At 33.6% G+C, this 20,853-nt stretch overlaps 2 protein-coding genes across 2 annotated transcripts; one reads left to right on the plus strand and one right to left on the minus strand.

Moving 5' to 3' along the window:
- The first annotated feature begins 208 nt into the window (after positions 1 to 208).
- Positions 209 to 1,342, plus strand: LOC131628317 (uncharacterized). Its single transcript, XM_058899163.1, has 4 exons — positions 209 to 243; positions 623 to 712; positions 811 to 898; positions 987 to 1,342. The coding sequence occupies exons 1-4, from the start codon at positions 209 to 211 to the stop codon at positions 1,107 to 1,109; spliced, it is 336 nt and encodes a 111-aa protein (XP_058755146.1). The 3' UTR covers positions 1,110 to 1,342.
- A 1,628-nt stretch (positions 1,343 to 2,970) lies between these two features.
- LOC131628318 (uncharacterized) lies at positions 2,971 to 14,506 on the minus strand. Its single transcript, XM_058899164.1, has 15 exons — positions 14,300 to 14,506; positions 10,592 to 10,852; positions 10,244 to 10,511; positions 10,066 to 10,156; positions 9,855 to 9,982; positions 9,686 to 9,776; positions 9,450 to 9,606; positions 9,187 to 9,344; positions 8,962 to 9,082; positions 8,710 to 8,880; positions 4,491 to 4,565; positions 4,409 to 4,417; positions 3,557 to 3,559; positions 3,357 to 3,506; positions 2,971 to 3,156 (listed from the first exon to the last, which is right to left on the minus strand). The coding sequence occupies exons 1-15, from the start codon at positions 14,504 to 14,506 to the stop codon at positions 2,971 to 2,973; spliced, it is 2,076 nt and encodes a 691-aa protein (XP_058755147.1).
- Positions 14,507 to 20,853: the final 6,347 nt, after the last annotated feature.

Raw genomic sequence — 20,853 nt, forward strand, 5'->3', positions numbered from 1 at the left:
TTTAATTGTTAGACCTAATATGTTAATAGGCCCACAAAAGAATCCTATTATTGTTATTGTTACATAACGTCGGCATTTAAAATTAAAGAAACGTTGGATTTCATAACTCTTCAACGTGTTGGCAATCAAAGGTTGTGTCTTCTTAAGTCTGTGTTTGGCATTGTTGTTGTAAGAAACGCAGGGTCCGGTGATACGTTTGAAGAACAAAATGTCACAACCAAGAAGGTATTCTCTTCGAATGAGGTATGTGCATGTGTTACTGTTTATGTTGTTTGCAGAGTTTATTAGAAGATATTCATCCATTTAGAGGTCACAATGTTGTTTTGATTTTAGTTCACCCGATCGGTTGGAGTTGCAAACACCATGGGAGTGGCTCACAGTTGAGAGGATACTGAGTGGGTCACATGAGAATGAGGATGTTATGGAGGAATGGAAGAAACAACATGAAAGATAGAATCTTGTCGAAGAGGCTGCCAGTGTTGTCGAAAATAAACGGTAATCTTATAGTTTTATTTTATTTTTTGCATTGAATTTCATTTAACCTCCACAAAATTGAATGTGTTTCCCGAATAATGTGTTACAACTTAGTTTAATGAATAGTTTGTATGTTATTGTGTTGAAGGAATGATGGAGATGGGATAGGAAGTTCTGTGGGATTATCAGATACTGCTGATTTGAATGAATACATAATGATATCTTCTGATAGTGAGAGGTAAAGTTTATTTATAAGTGATAGGGAATATATTATAGTTATAGGTATACTGATGTTGTTGTGTTGGAATTTTGTTGTAAATGTGGTGTTAATTTCAGGGAAATGAGTCCTATACAGGAGGAGCTGGAAGAAGCATACTGGACTCGTGAAGTTCATGATGTAAAGAAGTTTTGCTCAAATGTTATGGTAAGCAGTGTTCAAAGTCTATAGTTGTTGGCACAATGGTGTTATACACAGAAGTAACGTAACTGATATTGTCTGTCAATGAGTGCAGCATATTCCTGCAGAAATAGTAGACAAATGTGGACTTGCTGGAATGGCAGAGATTACCCTCAATGATGTGGACAACGGGTACCCATATGAGTGCAATGTGAAGAAGAGGCCAAAAAAAAAATGAAACATATTTGTATGGAGAATGGTTTGATTATGTAAGGGCAGCTGAATTGAAAGAAGGAGATAAAGTGCACTTTGTGATTTATTACCCGCCAGTGTTAGATATTATGGTTACAGTGGAGCGCAGTGGTGATCGTTGATAGAGCTGTTGGTTAGGCAATGTTTGTGGTGGATGTATAGGACTGTTTGTTGGCAGTTTGGTTTGTATGGGAATTATCGTTTTGTTTTTTTGTTGTAATGGTGGATGTGAACAAAGATTAACAATTATGGTACTATGTATGGTTTTAAATTAAATATTATCAAATTTGGTTTTAATCTGCCATGGTTTTATATGCAAAATTGATTACCAATCTGTTTTTAAATTAAGTATTGCTTATTATAAGTATTGAACAGGATTTCTATTAAAATTGATCATAATAGGGTTCCTAATTTCATTATTGTTGGTATAAGTAGGGGTATGGGTCCTGTAAATGGTAGGCTATTAAATCTAAATGGTGAACATACAACAATGGACTTATGAATAGTTGAAAATCCAATTTAATAGGAGTATATGTTAAAGAGTAGTATGGTAATATTAAATGGTTATAAAATAGCTGTAATGTGTTATATTATATTGGGATGTGAAAGATCAATTGGGTTATGGGCAGTTAATGTTTTTCGTGAGGAATATAAATAAAATGAAAACTGTTTTGAAGTGATGTAAATGCAAAGAAGACTAATTGAACAATTGCATTGAATTCTATTGGACTGTGGAAAAGTTGCAGGTATGTGAAGAGTCCATTTAGAGTGTTATATAAGTAATGTGTAGGAAGTTTGAAAGCACTAAAAACTGAAGCAGTCATCATTACTCTGCAACCAATAGTGTAAGCCGCGAACTTCTGAAAAGATGGAAGGAAGTGTTGATCAAGTAATGAGAGGTAAAGGTAAACATATCATTTGAATGGTTGTTCTGTTACATTTTGAATTTAAAAGTTATATATGGTTGCATGCAGGTGAAGAAAACTCGGTGAACCAAATGGCTATGGAGAAAGCTGTCACTTGTGATAACTCTGTGTATGTTTGAATTAGCTTATGTTGAGTATACGTTTTTATGCTTGAATTTAGAATGTTTGATAACACATTTATTTATTCACCATGTTGTTTGTTTCTATTATGTTTCAGATGCCATGAACCGGATGGTGAGGATGTTAGTTGCCATGCAGAGCAGCCTGCTAAGTTACGATATTGTATCTGGAAGCAAGATGTGGCTAATGGGAAGATGGCTCAGTCATGTCTTCTTGTAAGTTATTATTCGTTTTAAGCTTATTGTCTTTCCCTATCAGTTAATGGGATAATGTAACGTTGTTTTATATTAATATTGCAGGAAATTCCTGAGCATATTGTGGCAAGTCGCTGGCTCAATGGAGCAAGGTTTGTAGATTTGGTTGACTGGGAAAGAGAAGTCAGGTATGAATGTGAAGTTCATCATACCGAAAAGGGTCAGATGTTCTTAGGGCATGGTTGGTACAAATTTGCCAAGGAAAGGTGCCTGCTTGATGGAGACTCTATGGGTTTCAGCATTAAGGATCCCGTCAGCAAGGAGATACTTGTAACAATGTTGAAAAATTGAAAAATGATGTAAAAGTTTGTTATAAGTATCTATCTATTAAACATTTTGTAATTCCCTGGTGGACTTAGCTCCACCTTTATATTAATATATATGATTTTGGTATTTAGATATTATGCTATAAATATATTACTTCTGTTACTTGCATTACTAATATGCTGTTAGTAATATATATTACTGCTGTTACTTGCATTACTAATATGCTGTTAGTAATATATATTACTGCTGTTACAGATTTACCGTGATTAATTTTTAAAACTTAGACATTGTTAAAAACCTCTTTATACACAATATTTGTAGTTTTCCCCCTGAATTTCTTTTCTTCATCATGTATCAGTATTTTGATTCCCTTTTTTGTTGTTACTCTTGACAATGCGTCATAAATCTGGCCATGTGTGAATACATCTTTTGGTAAGTACAAACCAACGTTATCCAATGACTGTCCCTGTGATTTGTTGATGGTCATAGAATAGGAAACTATAATAGGGAACTGTCTCCTATTCAGTTTGAATGGCCATGTTTCTTGTCAATGTTAATACCTCAACTGAATGCCATATGTAAGATGCATTTATGGCACAGTGTACAATATCTGCCTCTGGGGACGACAGGTAAAATCTGTCTGAAATCGCTACCGAAAACAACAACCTTTCCACCAAATACATCAGTTGAATTTTTGTTTGCACTCATAACATCTTTCAAAGTTCTGTCAAGCGATTCTATTGCATACTTATGCGCCATTGGTGGCTCATCCCATATTATAAGCTTTGTATGTCGTAACATGTCTGCAACATATGTCTGCAACATCATTGTTGAACTGAAATATTATTACACATATATATTGTTACCTCCTGGAAGTAACAATATCAATTCCAATTACAATATTAAACTGTATGAAATCTACAATATAAAACTGTATGGATTCACATTACTCTTGTGATAACAGCTGTTATGAAACAAACAGATATAATATTAATGGGGTATGTTGGAAAGTTGATTGGGATGAGGCAATAAGTGAAGCATTATCTGCTATATACTTTATACAATGCAAATGGAAGGTCTTGCCATTATAATTTCAAAACATTATGCACAATCTTTATATTACCTATTATAACAGTCCTTATTAATGAGAACATGAATGGACATTAACATATTTCTAACTCTCATGTGTACCTTTATTTAACTCAGTAGGTGATCCCATTCAATCCAATTGCAACAGGTGCTCAGATAAATGTCAACAATTTGAAGAGAATACATACAATGTCATATGCGCAGCTATATTAATTTTGATTATTTATAACATTCAACAGAGCATTTTGTCGGTGCATGCTAGTTGTGTGGACTTCTCAGTAAAAAGGCAAGTTCATAGCAGTTGAATAGATGATTAAGGAAAAACAGAAAAGTCTTATATTAAGATAACAGAATCAGACTTACAAGTCTGATTTGTTTATGATACATAAGTGAGATAAAACAAAAAACAAATAAAGTGGAAAGGAAATAAAACAAAAACACACCCAAACATACTTAAAATTATGCAGGAACTACTAATCTATCTTCTCTATTTTTATAATTTTCTTTAACTTGTTTGATGAAAGTTCTCCATCACACGTGGCATCCGAGGTTGTTGACTCGCTTGATGAGCCTGGAAAGTGTCTTTTTCCAGTAGGAGTAAGTGGATCTGTGTTGTGCGTTGAACTCACATCAAGATCCTGTTACATAAGTGAACAAACATCACACAATTAATATTCAATAATACATTAAAAGTGGAGTACATTTGAGTACAGTAAACGTCCTTACGACGAAAAAATTAGGTTCGGATCGAACAGTGGTCATTGCTTCGACAGTAGGCTGTTTCATCTACAAATCATTCGAAACATAGTACAAAATCATAATATGCGCAAAGTCAGTTTACAATGATTTTAATTTGCATAACTGTTATACCCCAAAATTTGCCCGCATCTTTTTTCAAGAAAACTCCAATCTGGAAATTAAGAGTCTCATATAATCATGGATTTTTATTTCAACAAATATCCTGACATATGAAATACTTAGTTTTTAGAATTTTTCTTATACAGTAATTTGGCTTGCAGTTGAATTTATTCTTACGCAAACGCCAAATACTGTTTATTACTTCACACATGCTATTTATTTATTTACAGATAAATAGTACTGACACAATTGGTACAGAGTTAAATCTTTTTGCAGGCGCAAAATCAGGAAACTCAGACTGTACTGGTAACAGTAAATATTAGTTATTTATTATGTCTGTGTTTTTTAACAAGTCATGTAAATAAACTTTAATCTTTCACATAAAGCAAAAAAAAACAAAAACAACAAAAAAGAAAATTAACTTTGACTGTTGATTTTTTCACTCTAACTGCTACGTCGATATCTGAACAGTCAGTTGACAGCCAAACTGCTGGCAGTACAATTCTCAGTGTTTTGTACCATCAATCAAATCAATCTTTCACAATTCAAAATTCCAAGATTTTTGTTTTAGAAGTCTTCTGAATATCACGCGATTAGCAGAGACTCAACACTGCACAAAAATCAGGTACGCTTAACTGTCTCCTACATAAACAGTCCCTGACTAGGGTTTTCTTGTTTTTACAGGAGAAACAAGTTTTTGAGAGCTCAAATGGATTTCATACACATCCATATATCTCAAAGTACCATCATACAAATTTTCAAACTTCAATTCACTCAGACGCACCGTCAGCAGCTCAAACAGTCAACAGACGACCCGTTTGACCAAAAAGTCAACAGACAGTCAAAAATGAAATTTTTTGTCAAAGTCCATATTTTGTCAAAGGATTCATCATTTGATCATTGGATGATCATAATTCATCAAGGAAAGATCAAAAATCAACAAAACCCTAAGATTCAAAATTAGGGTTTTTGCCTGAAAAGTCAACTCAACTTTGACTGGTCATAACTCTCTCATCCTTCATCCAAAAAATTCAAACCAAAGCTCATTTTGAAGGAAATTCAATTATATTTCAAATGCAATTGATCCCATGGTCATTGCATTCACCATTTGAAAAATATGACCAAAGACATTACAGGTCATTTTCAAAGTCAACAAAAAGACACTTTTTTCAAAAGGACACACAAGGAGCATCAAAAATCATTTTGACATGAGACCAAAGGCATTGGTTAGAGGACTCTTTGAGGTTTCCAAAAAGTGCAAGATCTCCTTCATATGACAAAAATTGAGGGATTTACACCTTGTTGAAGTTGGCTAAATTTTGGAAAATGCATAAAACCAACATTGCTTAAAAATGTATTTTTTCCAAATGGGGCCAAGTTTTCATGGTTCAAACATCATTTCCATGTTATTATGGGCCTCCCACGACCAAGACCAAGCCCATAACATTTTTCTCCATTTTTTGATTTAATTTTATCATTTAAGATTAAATTAAAAAGGAAAAAAAGGAAGGATAAAGCATAGCTTATTTTCTAAGCTAAAGTCTCCACATGGGACTTAATTATGCAGCAAGGAAGGTGCAAAGCAAGTCTATGGCAAGAGTGTGGAGATCAAGCAATGGTGGCTTAAATTTTAAGCTTGAAAAGTCAAGATTCCAACAAAGACAATCAAGGCTTATTAGCTTAGTTTCTAAGCACTTCAATGCTTATATATAGGCTAGCATACTCCAACAATCAAGAGAGAACGAAATCATAGCCCAAGCATAGCATAGAAACATCATAATTCTCACAAAAATTTCATAACTTTGTAATTTTCAATTTTCATATTTCCAATCAATATCAATACAAACAAACACTTCCAATTATCTTCTAAAATAATATAGAGCAAGAATAAACTCTTTGTGTGGTCCCATGAGAGTCGTAACATATGTATGGTGTTTTTCATGAACATACACATATAACTTTCGTTTTCCTATGCATGCTTGATTAAAATAAAAACTAACCACTTGCATGGACTCATGGCATGATATAGAGTAGGTTTGAGTGATCACATGCAAGCTTTAACGTGGTTTTGAAGCTCCACCATTTTTGAGCTTCAAACATGTGAAGCTTTCGTTCTCCATGATACAAACTTCAAATGGAAAAACTAACGACGCTATCATGTTCAGAAGGGTCCAATTAGGTGATCTGGGTGGCCTTTGTTTTTTTTTATTTTCATTTTGTAGGTCGTTCAAAAGCATGGAAAAAGAAAGAAAAATCCGCAGGAAAATCCGCAGGTAAATCTGCAGCAAAATCCGCAGGTAATATGAAGAAGAAGATGAATAGTAAGGTGGAATCTTTGACCAGCACGCGTGGCAGATTTACTCCCTCTCATTCGTTGGTCAACTGCACGTGGGTCCCACGTTGGACTCTCCAAATCAGCATGATCACATGTTGTCCCTCTATCCATGTGCATCATGTTACTTTAAATCTGAGCCACAAGATTTCCTAGTAATCTGATCCAACGCATCAAAAAAGCGCAGCCACACCATAACTCATCATAAATGACCACACATGATCACTGCTTTATTTATTTTTCTATTTTATTTTAATTTCTTGTTAAATTAATTAAAAATAGTTTTAAAAATCCAAAAAATACACAAAAAATATTTTTAGACTTCTAAAATAATATATTATTTTCTGAAATAAAAATATTTTATTTTTCTTCAAAATTTCAATATTTTGCATAATTAATTAGTATATATTTATATATTTGCTTTTTAATTATTCTAACCAATCAAAAAATCATAAAAAAAAAATTGTTCTTTATATAAAATATTGTTTATATATTATAAACTAATTTTGTATATATTTAGGATAATTTTCTCTTTAAGTTTTAATTATTTGTATAATTATTTGTATAATTATGTATTAATTAGCTTAATCAATTTCAAATCAATTTCAAAAATTCCAAAAAAATTAGTTTTGTTTTTTTAAAATTAATTGACAAATATTTTGTACATATTTTAAACTTAATTTCTAGGTTTAAATCTATTTTCATCTTTTTTTTTTCATTTTGATTTAATTAATCATACATTAATTATAATTAAAATAAATCATAAAAAATCCAAAAACATGCCTTTTATTTTTCTTGCAATTTAAATTCCTAGATAAATGTATAGGATGTCAAATTCATGTAAATAGGCTAGTTTACATTTCCTGCACAATCGATGTAATAGCGTAGATTTACTTTCCGCACTTTACATTTCCGCATTTTAATTTCCAGCAAATATAAACTGCGTGTATGTCAAAGATAAAATTGAACCGTTAGATCACTAACTTCAAAGATAAAATATCTGAATACAAACACAATCACACTTGCACCTCTTAAGGTAATCCCTTCTCATTCTTTTCAAAATCAAAGTCAAAATTCTACTATTTTGAGTACAAAATCGAACCTTGCGTTTATATCCGGTGAAAGGATAGATTTTTAAAGGAAATAGGATAAAGACCTTACAACTCAGGGTAGACCTCCTAGTTTGCTTGCTCAAATCAAAACAAACAAATTCTCATACACTGTTGTTTTTCAAAACAAAACTTTCCAAAAAGACAATACTTTGTATACATCCAAACACGGATCATTACAAAGTTAACGTTCTTTTCAAAACATCTTTCGAAAGATAAACAAGCATTTTGTATACATCCATACAAGGATCATTACAAAATTCAATTTACAAAAGTATTTGAAACCACATATGAGCATTCTAAAGCAATTGAAAAGTGATCGAAAAACAAGTGAGCTAAGCAAACTTAAGAGCCCATGGATAACCATGGATACAAAGGGTGCTAACACCTTCCCTTTGTATAACCTACCCCCTTACCCAGAATTTCTTAAAGGTCTTTTTTCTGTTTCTTTTATAAACCTTTCCTTAATTGGATAAAATAAAAGGTCGGTGGCGACTCTGTGAATTTTCAAAATGCGAAAGCATTAAGCGATAAAAAAGAGTCAGTTCACGTATCTCTACAGATCAGAGGTATGGCCCGGGATAAAAAACGGAGGTCCACAATAACACATGCAAAGATTAAATTCAAATACCTCATCTGGGTCAAACTGATCAGCAAGCTCTTTCACAAAAGGGTCATTCTTCAATAGCATAACGACAGAGGCATTCTTCCAACGTGGTTGCCACTTAACTTTGAAAGCCATCTTGCAATCCAACATCTGATCCAATGCCAGTGGGAATTCCAAGGGATCATGAATGCCAGCCTGTAGGAGATTGCAAGACAAAGATCAGTTAACTCTGGCATAATTGTCTATGTTTTTCCAACGGTATGTAAACGGAAATACCTTAATCATTGTATGACGCAGCTGAGAAGCAGACAATCCCAAAAGTAACTCACACTCTCGGTCCCAAAATAAAAAGTTACAGCTATTCCCGGCATGAGTAACCTCAATCTCAATCTTATACCTACATTCGCAGTATACATAGAGCACTCAAAAAGGTCATGTTTAGTACCTTGACAATCACACATATAAATGAAATAACATAAAACATGTGACAAGGATGTTAACCTAAAAATCTCTGCCTCAGTGAAATGTCCAGCCTCACACTCAAACGGAGCTCTGTCACCACGCGCAATACATGAGCAAGCATGACAACCACGATAATACCAGCCATACGGAGAGGCAACCAGCATGTTAGCTTCTCCCACAGTCGCACAAAATGTAATCTGCAATTATGGAACCAAAAGATAATACGATACACAGTCAAATGCAACGGAAAAATGGAAATATATACTAAATCAGAATAAACGGCCAACAACTTCCAAACATACAGTTCTGAGTTTTATAATATCCCCAATAGGCATTACAACAGCCTTTGAAAGCAATTTCTGTACAGGAGTCATCTGTTGATTTTCAGAGTTTTGTGCTGAAAGCTGTGAATTGGAACCCTCCTGGCCAGACAACGTAATCATGGAATCCTTCGGAAAACTGTCAAAGGAAGACAGTAATGTAACAATCACATTGCATAAAAATTAAAACCACACAAAAGCAAATCCAGGGAGCATACCTTTCTATAAACTCTTTCATCGGCAGTAAATCAGTATTCAGACCAAGGACGGTAATATTAAACGTGTTTGTCACGGACAATGGAAACTTACCTATTCAAATAGAATGTTACATAACCATCTGTATCAAAATACAAGGATATCTAACACCAAACTTGATCAATTACTAACCCTGTTCCTTGACTTTAGCATATTGAATCATGACAAAAATAGGACCAGAATCATCTCCGCGCTCCTGCTTGAACTTCATGAATTGTTCAGCATAGGATTCCCAAAGCGTGCAATTGATAGTATTCTCACTGAAGAAATAATACAAACCATGTCATCTACATAGTCACATAAGATATGTTTGATAAATTATACAATAAATATGAAAACAAACCCCCGGTCACGCAGCATCATGTTAATCTGCTGCTTCCGGGCACCTGATGTGGTCTGTGAATACCCAATACTTTCCACCATACCAATGACATCTAAAACACATACAGCCAAAAAAACCTTAAAATGAAACAACACATAAAAAAAATCCAGTCAAACAGAATAGAGATAAAATATTCTACCTATTAGCACATCCTTGTTAAAGTTGCCGTTTATTATATCAGTAAATTTAGTAAACACCAACGGCTTTGGAGGTATTTCAGCGTTGTTATCATCCGTAACCGTAGTGCCAGCAGTAAACTTCAACATAAACTTATGAGACGAAGGTCTGAAAGCCGCAACATTAGCCTGAACCTTAAAATTGGAAACAGTGTAACTATGATCCAAGACCATTTTTTCAGAAAAAAGAGATACATGCGGTGCAGGAACAACAACATGTATGTCACCACCCTGGAAAAAACATTAAAATCAAACATACAACAAACCAGAAACAATATATGTAAAAACAACCGAACAATTCACTTCATTACCGATACATCAACAAAAATCATCTCAAAATGCTCCCTCTTGTTCGAAACAACTGTCCATTTGTGGTGCACACGAACAGAAACTTTCCAAAGTTCTTTGCTGTCATTGATGTCACATATTTTTGCTAATGGTCTTGCCATATTGAACACTGGTATGATACTGCAGAAAAGTGTAGCCAACCAATACCATAAATAACCAAACCATGTAGGAGTTACAAACTCTTCATTCCACTCTTCATTACATAACCATAACCGATGCTGAAGCTGAATGGAAAGAAGCATATAAAGTCCTCATTAAGCATAGAAGCTGCATGGACAAACCAAACTTAATGCCAATTATATGAGACATCAATGGTGGAATATGGAACAACATACGTTCATTAATCATCAAAATTACACATGGCGCATCAAGAAGAAACAAATTCTGCTGTGAGACTAAGCCACTTGGCAGCACCACATAGAAAGTTCAAAAAGATAGAACTTTCTTATATTATAGATAATGATTTTATGCGACAAATATGTTGATATTTTTGTAATACATATAGTAGGTAAGACTATATCTTTATTATACGTTTTTTTAAAAGCTAAATAAATTGATAACCAAACAAATGCCAAAACAAAATGTTTGCCTGCACTCAATAACATCTCTAATATATGTAAAGTATGGGTTTAAAGTCTCCATTAAATAAGATATGGCTTAACATAAGTATAGTCACTTTTAAAACTCATTTAGTAAACGTGAATTAGATTTAATATAACATTTTAGTTTAACATAAAATTAATTTAAAATTTGTTTAGTTGCTTATCAAGTCATATTTGGTTCAGACTTCATACATTCCATTCCACCTTAATAGACTCTGTTTGATAAAAATAACGGTTGAATAATAAGCTAATTGATGGTTTATAGTTTATAACTGATAATTAATGGCTGATAACTTATAATTAATGGTTGATGACTTGTAGTTGATAAGCTAATTGAATGGTTTGATAAAATTAGCAGTATAATCAGTTATAAATTAAAATGATCTAAAAAACATTTAATATATAATTATTTTATTTTAAATTAAATTATAAAAGATTGTAGTAAGTGTTATTTAAAATAATAAGGATAAAAAAAAAGAAAATATGATAAACTATAAGCTATAAGTTAAAATGTTATTTAAAATAACGTCTGAAAAGTAAACTATAAATCAGTAAAATAAACTATAATCTCGTGATAAAAATATAGTTAGCAAACAGATCTTTTATCATCATCTAAATTTATAAACTATAATACATAAGATATAAAGTTAAAAATTATCTTATCATACATATACAAAATATGTTAAAAGTCATAAGTTATATAAATATAACAAACGTAAATTTACAAGTGAGAGTAATTTTTCTCTCGCAAACAAATTTTGTAAAATTAATTAGGCATTAAAAAAACAAATAATAATTAGAATCATATGTGATTAGTCCAAACTGTGCCTTAATCAAAATCCATAATATAATGGACTCATTTTCAGCCTAAATTTAACTTAGCACTGTAATTTTATTATTTGTAAAATGAGATATTATGATGTTTCTTTGAAAGAGTAAAATATATTAAAAGTAAAATAAAGGTCTATAATTAAAATAAAATAAAATAAAAATTCGAGTAGAGCAGCCTTTCGGTCAAACTTAGATACCAAAACATGCCAAGATGTTTATTAGGTCATAAGTCCTTCATAGGTGGTCCATCTCTAGAGTGGTAACCATTATTTAAAGTAATAACCATTATTTGCCCCTAGTATAGTAGTATGAAGTTGGTCCCCAATCACGAGGGTCACATTAAAATCATATTTTTGTAGAAGGATAAGATGTTAGGTTCAAAGTTTTTTTCTTCTTTTAAAAGTCTAGCATTGAAATTTTAAATACTTAAATTTCAAAAATTAACATGTCGGTCAAAACATATTTTAAAAAATCTTTATTTAGACCAATATATTAAATAATATAATACTACACATTTTAGTGATTAATAATAGATAAATTGTAGACTAATAAGACATACATTTAAGAACTAAATGATTCTGAATAAGATGAACAACCTAAAACATGCAAACTAATCAAAGAATTGAAATTTACCATATGCGTGAACTACAACGAAAATAAAAGAGAAAGAGTGAACTATTGGGTTATCGCGCGCTATAGTTTATATTGGTCAATGCTTTCGTCCTCGTTAGGCATCTAGTCCAGTCTCTGGTGGTGACCTATCATAAATTGTCTTCCGTTATTTTGGATTATGGTTACATCATTGTTTTGGTTATAAGATGAATATCACAGAAATTACTCATATGAAGCTTAACTTAAGCAATGTAGTCTTCTTTCTTGATCTTCTTTATTCTCCAACTTATCTAACAAAGCTTAAAGTCATGATCTTCTTCTTGATCCTAACTTCAACACCTTTAATCATTCAAGATCTTCAATCTCCACTTCAACAGGAGTTTCTTCAAAACTCTACTCGGAAACCTTGAACCATATCCTTGAATGGAAGATGAAAGCAAGAAACTCCAACACTTGTGAAGAAGACACTTTTTTCCCTTCTTTGTACAATCGACACCAAATTTCAAACTTGATCTTCTTCCTAGAACAATTCACTAACACATTAGAATGCTAATGACTCCTCTCACAAGCTCGCCTATCTAAGTTGAGAAATCACACACTAGCCGATATTTTGAGTTCTTGAGGAAGATGAATTTTTAGAAATAAAAAACTTTGTTCGTAAAAATGACATTAATACCTTTTATATGTGCTTGATAAATGACAAAAAATCAGTTTAAAAAATTACTAATGATTTGAGTCAACAACATGAAATGAATCGAATCAAGCAACAAAGACAGATGCATTCTTCAAGATGTGACTTGGGTCATAAGTTGATTCATGTGACTCAATTCATAAAATTCCATGATTCGAGTCGCATTTCCAGAACTAAAAATGAACTTGAAAAACACATGCATGAATCAATTCATAGTCACTCTTGAATCATGAGTCAATTAAACTTCCGCTCTTGCATTCAACATTCAAGTGTGTAAACTGAGTTTAATCTCATAAACTTCTCCCCCATTGACAATAAAACAAATAGGCAAAGAAAATGAGATAAACACAAAAAAAATGAAGAGGTTAGAGACAACAAAGTAACAGGAAACAACAACATAAAACGATAGTTAAACAATAAATCTACATAAGATAATTCTAAACACGCCACAACTAACACAAATAACTGATAAACACATAAGAAATTGTAGAAGAAATGGAAGAAGGATACAAGATAGTAGATAATAATAGAATAAAAATGACATGTAAGCCCAAAAAAAAATCAAAAAACACGCATATAACCAATTATCGACAACGTATCCAAAAAGAATAACATAAAGAATGTGTTGGTACAAAGCATCAAAAATACCATAAATAAACAATAGAAAAATCATGAATAATATGATATGATGATGATGAGTGTTGCTAGTAAAACTAGTGGAGATCTTCAAATATAAAATTTTCTAGATCATACAACCCAAAATCATCCACATCTTGATGACTTGACTGACTAGAGCGCATGAAGGCAAAGAGGGAGGTGATATGAGCAATCATGCACTCTTCTTGTCTTGGAGCTTCAATATCTTGTACGAGATTATCAAATAAAATATTCTTACCCTAGAAGTTAATATAAGCTTCATAATATAGGTGGAGAACATTGGTAGAAGTGACAGGAGCAGGATCTTCAATTGGAACATTGTCCTCGGGAGCATCATTATAAGAACCACCTTCTTCGGCTGAAATATTCACCTTCCATGGAATGAAACCAACGGGATCCAATTCAATAAGTTCAAAATGATCTTCATATATCTTATATATAAGGACTTCATAAAACCACTCCCCTTTTACAAACCAATTTTTCATCTAAGATACTATGTGCTTATTAAACAATTTTGGACCAAAACAAAGCTCAAAATCAGGAGAGGTATTATATCCTTCTCAAAGGTTAACTGAATAAAGGATGTGAAGAAAAAAGGTTTTCTTTGTGCCATCTTACAGTATAATATTTGTTTGATAATGTACTTCACTCAATATACATTTACCTTGTGCAACATAACACATATTAAGAACAAATTGAGATCGTCAGACCGCACATAATTGTGCTTCTTATGAACAACATTTTTTATTACCTAGTATATCATTTTCTTATCAAGATTTGACTTACTAACTTGTAAATAAGCATAATCAAGTTTGAATTTGTAAAATGACTTAGAAATTTTCTTTATAAACAAAGCCCTATGATAATCAAAGTCATGGCTATTTTGATCAATCTCAAACCTAAAGTTCTTTAGTCCAAGGACATCAACAACATTTTAATTTATGAAACGGATCGAATCTATTTTCTAACTAACATATCAACCCATCATCATAAATATCAACATTAACATATCAATTATTGGCTTTTACATGGTATGGATTATACTTTGACAAACCCCAAAAAGTGTCCAACTTATGATGTTCAAAAATATTAAAGTATAAACCAACTTTAGTAATGGAAACCCTAGTCATATATTTGTCATCCTCGATATCCTTATTTAAACATATTTGGTGATAATGTACCTAAGATATTTGAGGTAACAAATCAATAACCTTATGCAAAATGATTCTTAAATAAAAGGTAGAAGGAATAGAATGTTTGGACAAGCTTTCGCCTCTAGACCTCTTCGCGGTCTATCGGAAAAATCTTATTTAAAGTATTTCTTTGGAGGCGTGTTTTTGAAACAAGAAAAAACTTAAGCAAACTTTCAAATCTCGAGCAATCTCGAGCAGAACAAACATCCAAACTCGAAACATGGAGAAATAACTACCTAGCTTTGTGGTGAAGATTGGAGATGCGTAACAATAATGAGTAGCAATAACTATAGCAAGAATTTTTGAATGCTTGTATGGAACAATTTCTTGATGACTTCACCTACTATCAACATCTAAATTCATTATCAAATCAACTCTCTAATGTTGGTGCTTTTATGTTGAATGAAAGGCTCGTACTTCAACTCATCTCTGGCCTCATTAATGCATACACTACATTCGAATCATAGATTTGTCATAAAGATTCTCTTCCCCCTTTTTATAAAGCTCGTTCCATGATTGTCCTAGAAGAAACTGCCAAGGCAAAGAAGGAAGTGACTTCAGTCGATAACTCATCTTTCTTATCCTCTCTAGATGATATTTTAGCCTCAGCAGGTCATAACCGCAACAACAATTACAGTGAACGCGGCAATAATGCTCGCAGTGGCCTACATAATAGCTGCGGTAGGGCAGGGGAAGACACAATGGTCAATGTAGAAGTCTCTCTTAGCCACAACAACAATACTGGTTTCCATCTCTCTATCATTAATAGTCGTGGGCATATCCATGGCAACCATGGGAAAATCCACAGTGTCCTAATTTGAAAATAGGTGTGTCATAGAAAAAATCTAGCATACTAGGTCCTAGGCATTAGCAAGCCCAATATAGCCACTTCATCATCTACTTCCACTGGTCAACAAGCACCGAAATACTATGTTCTGACATATATCTAGGATGTTATGCACTCTTTCTCCATCTCTCCCCCTAATGATCAAAGGTATATAGACAGAAGAGCAACTTTGTAACACCCTTCTAAACCCCGCAGAAATTAAATAAATAATCAGAGTAAAAACATATACACAAGGGTGCCACAATTATTTAAAACAGATAAACCAACTAAGGTCAAAGTCATGCTTCATTAGGAAAACGATTTACCAAAAACATAATCATGTTTCACAGCGGAATACAGAACATCGTTAATACAACCAATAGAATTATAATTCAACACCAAATAAAATAGAGTAATCTCATAAAACTCTATAACTATCGTTTCCCCTGGGTTACAAGATCAGAGCATGACCGACACGACCCAACATAAACGGATAAACTCTACGAGTCATCCTCACCGAGCACTAATGCCGCTACTTCTCAAATCTGAAAAAATGTCAACAAGTAAGGGTGAGTCTCATTCTCAATTAATCAATGTTATGCAATCATAAGCAATAAAACATCATAACATATCATTCACCCAATTTGACGTATATTCAGATATTCAATTATCATTCATCTATCACAACAAATACAACAACAAACATAACACAAAAATCAACTTAATCATGTTATGACAAAGATGCATATGACCGACTGACACTATGCATGTGGTACCAATAATCCGTGGAATCAATCCACCTAACCGATCTACGCCTCATCGAGATACGACCCACCGACACAATTTCCACACAGTGGGAAATATGTCCACCAACGATCCAAACATCACCGGGATCCAACATCAATGCATATGAATGAATGAAACACATATAACATACTTAAAACACACCGAATCACGATGAACAACTCATCTCAACACCACATCACCGAATAAGTATGTACATGTTTTCAACATCACTCAAATAGTCATGCATCCATCGCAATCATAATAACAAATCACAACCAATTCATCATCACATCAAACACATTGTCACACCTATCTCATATGCACACAATGTTCAATTCTCATCAAGTAATTAAATCTAGTTTTTAAGGAAATAAAGTCAGCTAATACCAATATTCATCATTCATCATATAAAACATTTAATTACTTGCACAACGCCCAAAACGGCACTAAGAAATGATACACGGATCAAAAGATACGCAATTTCTAAGTTTGGAAAATTTTCTGCCCAGCAGGGTCCACTCAGCGGAGCACCAGCGGGACCAGGCAGAAGCGAACTATGTTGGGACCTCCGCTCAGCGAACCCCCTCCGCTCAGCGGACCTGCGATTTTAGCAATTCGCTATTCTGCGACAGACCTGCGATTTCGCACTCCTTTCACCCCAAATGCATTCCCAACATCATATAAAGGTATAAAAACATAGTAGACATTATCACACATCATCAAGCATCATTAAAACACATTTTCCAATCATAATTTCATGCAATATCATCAATCTCCCCAAAACCAACAATCCCAATCCCAATATACTCAATCGAATCGAATCACATATCAATCTATTCTATTACCTACAATCGCATAATAGAAATTAACCAGAAGAGTCCCCCCCTTACCTCGATTCATGGTTGGATTCTATTTCTCTTCGCGTTCTCTATACGTATTCCTCCATGTTCTTCGTGCCCTAGCTCTCTCCTTCTGCCTCTTCTCAAAACTTTAATCGTGCAGAATGATTCCCTCTTTTCTCTTTTCTCTTTTTACCCCTAAGACCCCTAATATGGTCTTCCCATATTGCCCTCAATTACTCTTCACAATTGACCGCTCTTGCCCTTAATATATCTAACACTGATATTGTTTTATTTTACTAATTAAAATAATTCCACTCATTATTCTAATTATTCTAAAATACACCAAAATTCATCAATACAGCTAAGCATCACGCTAAAATAATTAGTTTAGAATTTGGGGTGTTACAACTCTCCCCCACTTAGAATATTTTCGTCCTCGAAAATTTATCCGATTCAACTACTCCAACTACTTATTCTATCTGACTAGTCAACTATCATCTCCGAAAGGCAACCCATGTATGATACAACAATTCATAACATCAATGGCGAAAACAACACACATGTCACTCAAGTAACACATTTCATAACTTAACATCACAACACAAAGAGTAACCAACTTAGGAATTCCCCGGTTTAAGATATAGAACACAACAACATAAGAACACACAACTTAAACACGACATCAACGCAACCAACCTACCAACATCACATTTACTCACGTATGAACAACTGCACTACACCATGCATTCGTTGCGCACTCTAATTACTTGTAAAGTATCCACTCCGCCAAGTTTACTCCAACTTTCAATCACCAAAACCGACAAAATAAAGATTTTTGACTTATCTCTTTGAAAGTTCTTTTCCAACAGGTATTCTACGCTCTCGAAGTTACCGAATACTTCAAACTCAGATCCGTAAGACAACACCTCGGAACATTCGACATAAACATACATACTCGTGTTCATTCATCAATGCACAAATACAGAGATGATAAATGCAAATCATAGAGACGGACTCACAACTCTATGCACATGCAATGCGATACCGACTCAATCATCTCAAGTTCACTCAGGAACTTCTTGGAATCATCGTTTGTTACTTAATGTAACTCACCGTCGAGCATACGATGTTCACCCATTGCTCACACCCCACACGGGCACACAATGTTTATGGATTGCTCACACCTCACATAGGCACACAATCGTTTGTAATCATCGCTCACACCCCACACGGACACACGATGTTACGATGAATTCTCATTAGAATCACACAACACAAGAATGTACATCATGATGCTTCACGTGCAAAAATAACTCAAGACACTCTTGAAGTGCATACATATTCACAATATATATTCATGCATTCATCTCATACTATCACATATAATCCACATACATTCCCATCAGTTACGCCAAGCTACAACGAACTCATTCACAATTAACATGAATTTACCTTTAATTTAGACAATGCATTTATTTTCCAAAAGGCCACAATTCACAATGGATTCCACAATCTAGGATTCACTCCGTAAGGCTCCCCCTAACACATCGTATAAAAACGCACATAATTCTTTTAAAAACGACCATTGACAAATCAAATAATACTCAAGCGCTCGGCTTGACTTCAACCAATTCAACGTACATACTATACTAGTTGTCATGACACATCTATCCATCAATTATGATTCTGTCTACTAACAACAATAGATTAAGGGTGATCAGTTCCTCAATTTGCCAATAGACAGCCGATAACCATAACAGTGGCATAAATAATCATTACCCAACGACAATAGCGTACTTCAACTTGTGCCCAAAGTCCATATGCATAATGTTCTGCCAATTCTCTAAGGCCTACCAAAGTCTTCTTAGTTTCCTCAATTCCAACCTCGCCAATGATACAAAAACATTCAAAATCCAATACACATTCTTATACACGCTCGTAGCACCACACAATTATCAATTAAACATCCTTCTAACATCGGGAATCATTACTACATCAAGTACCATCCGATTCGGTTCGCTCCAATTGCAAATTTCATCCAAGTTAAAAATTTCAACCATGCTAACCAACCAATCGTCTTTCTTTTATTCTCAAAACCTTTATAATCCACCTAGTTTCACACTTGGCCTTATTCAATTCATAACTCAACATTATTATCGCGATCTCTCTTGAGTTCCTTCTCCTCTCAACATTACCATCTCATAACATCGCTGCTATAATCATTCTCATTCTACATAAATTACATCTCTATGCATTTCTCTATACCGTCGCATTCTTACAAATACCAATGTTTCATTACTTATCAATATTTTACATTCTTCTTCACCTTTTCAATTTTTAGCAAGAATCACCCAACTTCAAACACAATTTTCTCTTCCAATATAGACCTCCTAAGTACAAAATTATATTCCAAAATGAAGGGAAATTCGTGTAGATTCCAGAACATCAAGAATCGCTCAAATACGAGTTACGAGCAAAAAGTTATCATCCTTTCAATGGGACTGGTTCATAATTCCCATATGCAGAATTTTCAAAAAAAAGTAAGCATCATACCCAAATGTTAAAACGCATTTTTCTCCCTCTTTACAAACTTCCTAATAACCAATCTTATATGCAAACTGTAGGAAATTTTGTAAGCTTTCCAAAAAGTCCAGAATCGCTTCAATCTGAATCACAAGTAAAAAGTTATGCCCCTTTTACTGACAACTGCTCCATAATTGCAAAAATCAGAATTTGAGATTGATGAACATAAGTTCCATCTCTCTCGCTTGCTCCCAAGATCTACCAACATCCTTTCTTTTCATCCAACTACGAAAATCACCCGACTATAATCCAACTATACTCAAGACATACCATCTACATAATTAATCCATCCACTGTCATTTACATTGGAATAATTCCTCATTCTCAATCAATTCACCGTCCATAATCTACGCACATCTCAAACTCGACTGATACAAATTCATAAGTCCATACTCTCACCGGTTCGCAACAACATTGCTTCAATAACGTTTGCACTCTTACCATTAAGATCACCTTGAACCAACTTCTACATACTAACAACACGTCCAAGAGACAAATCTTTCGATTATTTCTTCCATTCGTTCAACTCCGACACTAACATCCCGTGCAGTACCAACAAACAAGTCTAGTTCTAAGAACAAGTGTAACCGCAACTTCACCTC

The sequence above is a fragment of the Vicia villosa genome, unplaced genomic scaffold, assembly GCF_029867415.1.
Source record: "Vicia villosa cultivar HV-30 ecotype Madison, WI unplaced genomic scaffold, Vvil1.0 ctg.000442F_1_1_1, whole genome shotgun sequence".
In the NCBI taxonomy this organism is placed as follows: domain Eukaryota; kingdom Viridiplantae; phylum Streptophyta; class Magnoliopsida; order Fabales; family Fabaceae; genus Vicia; species Vicia villosa.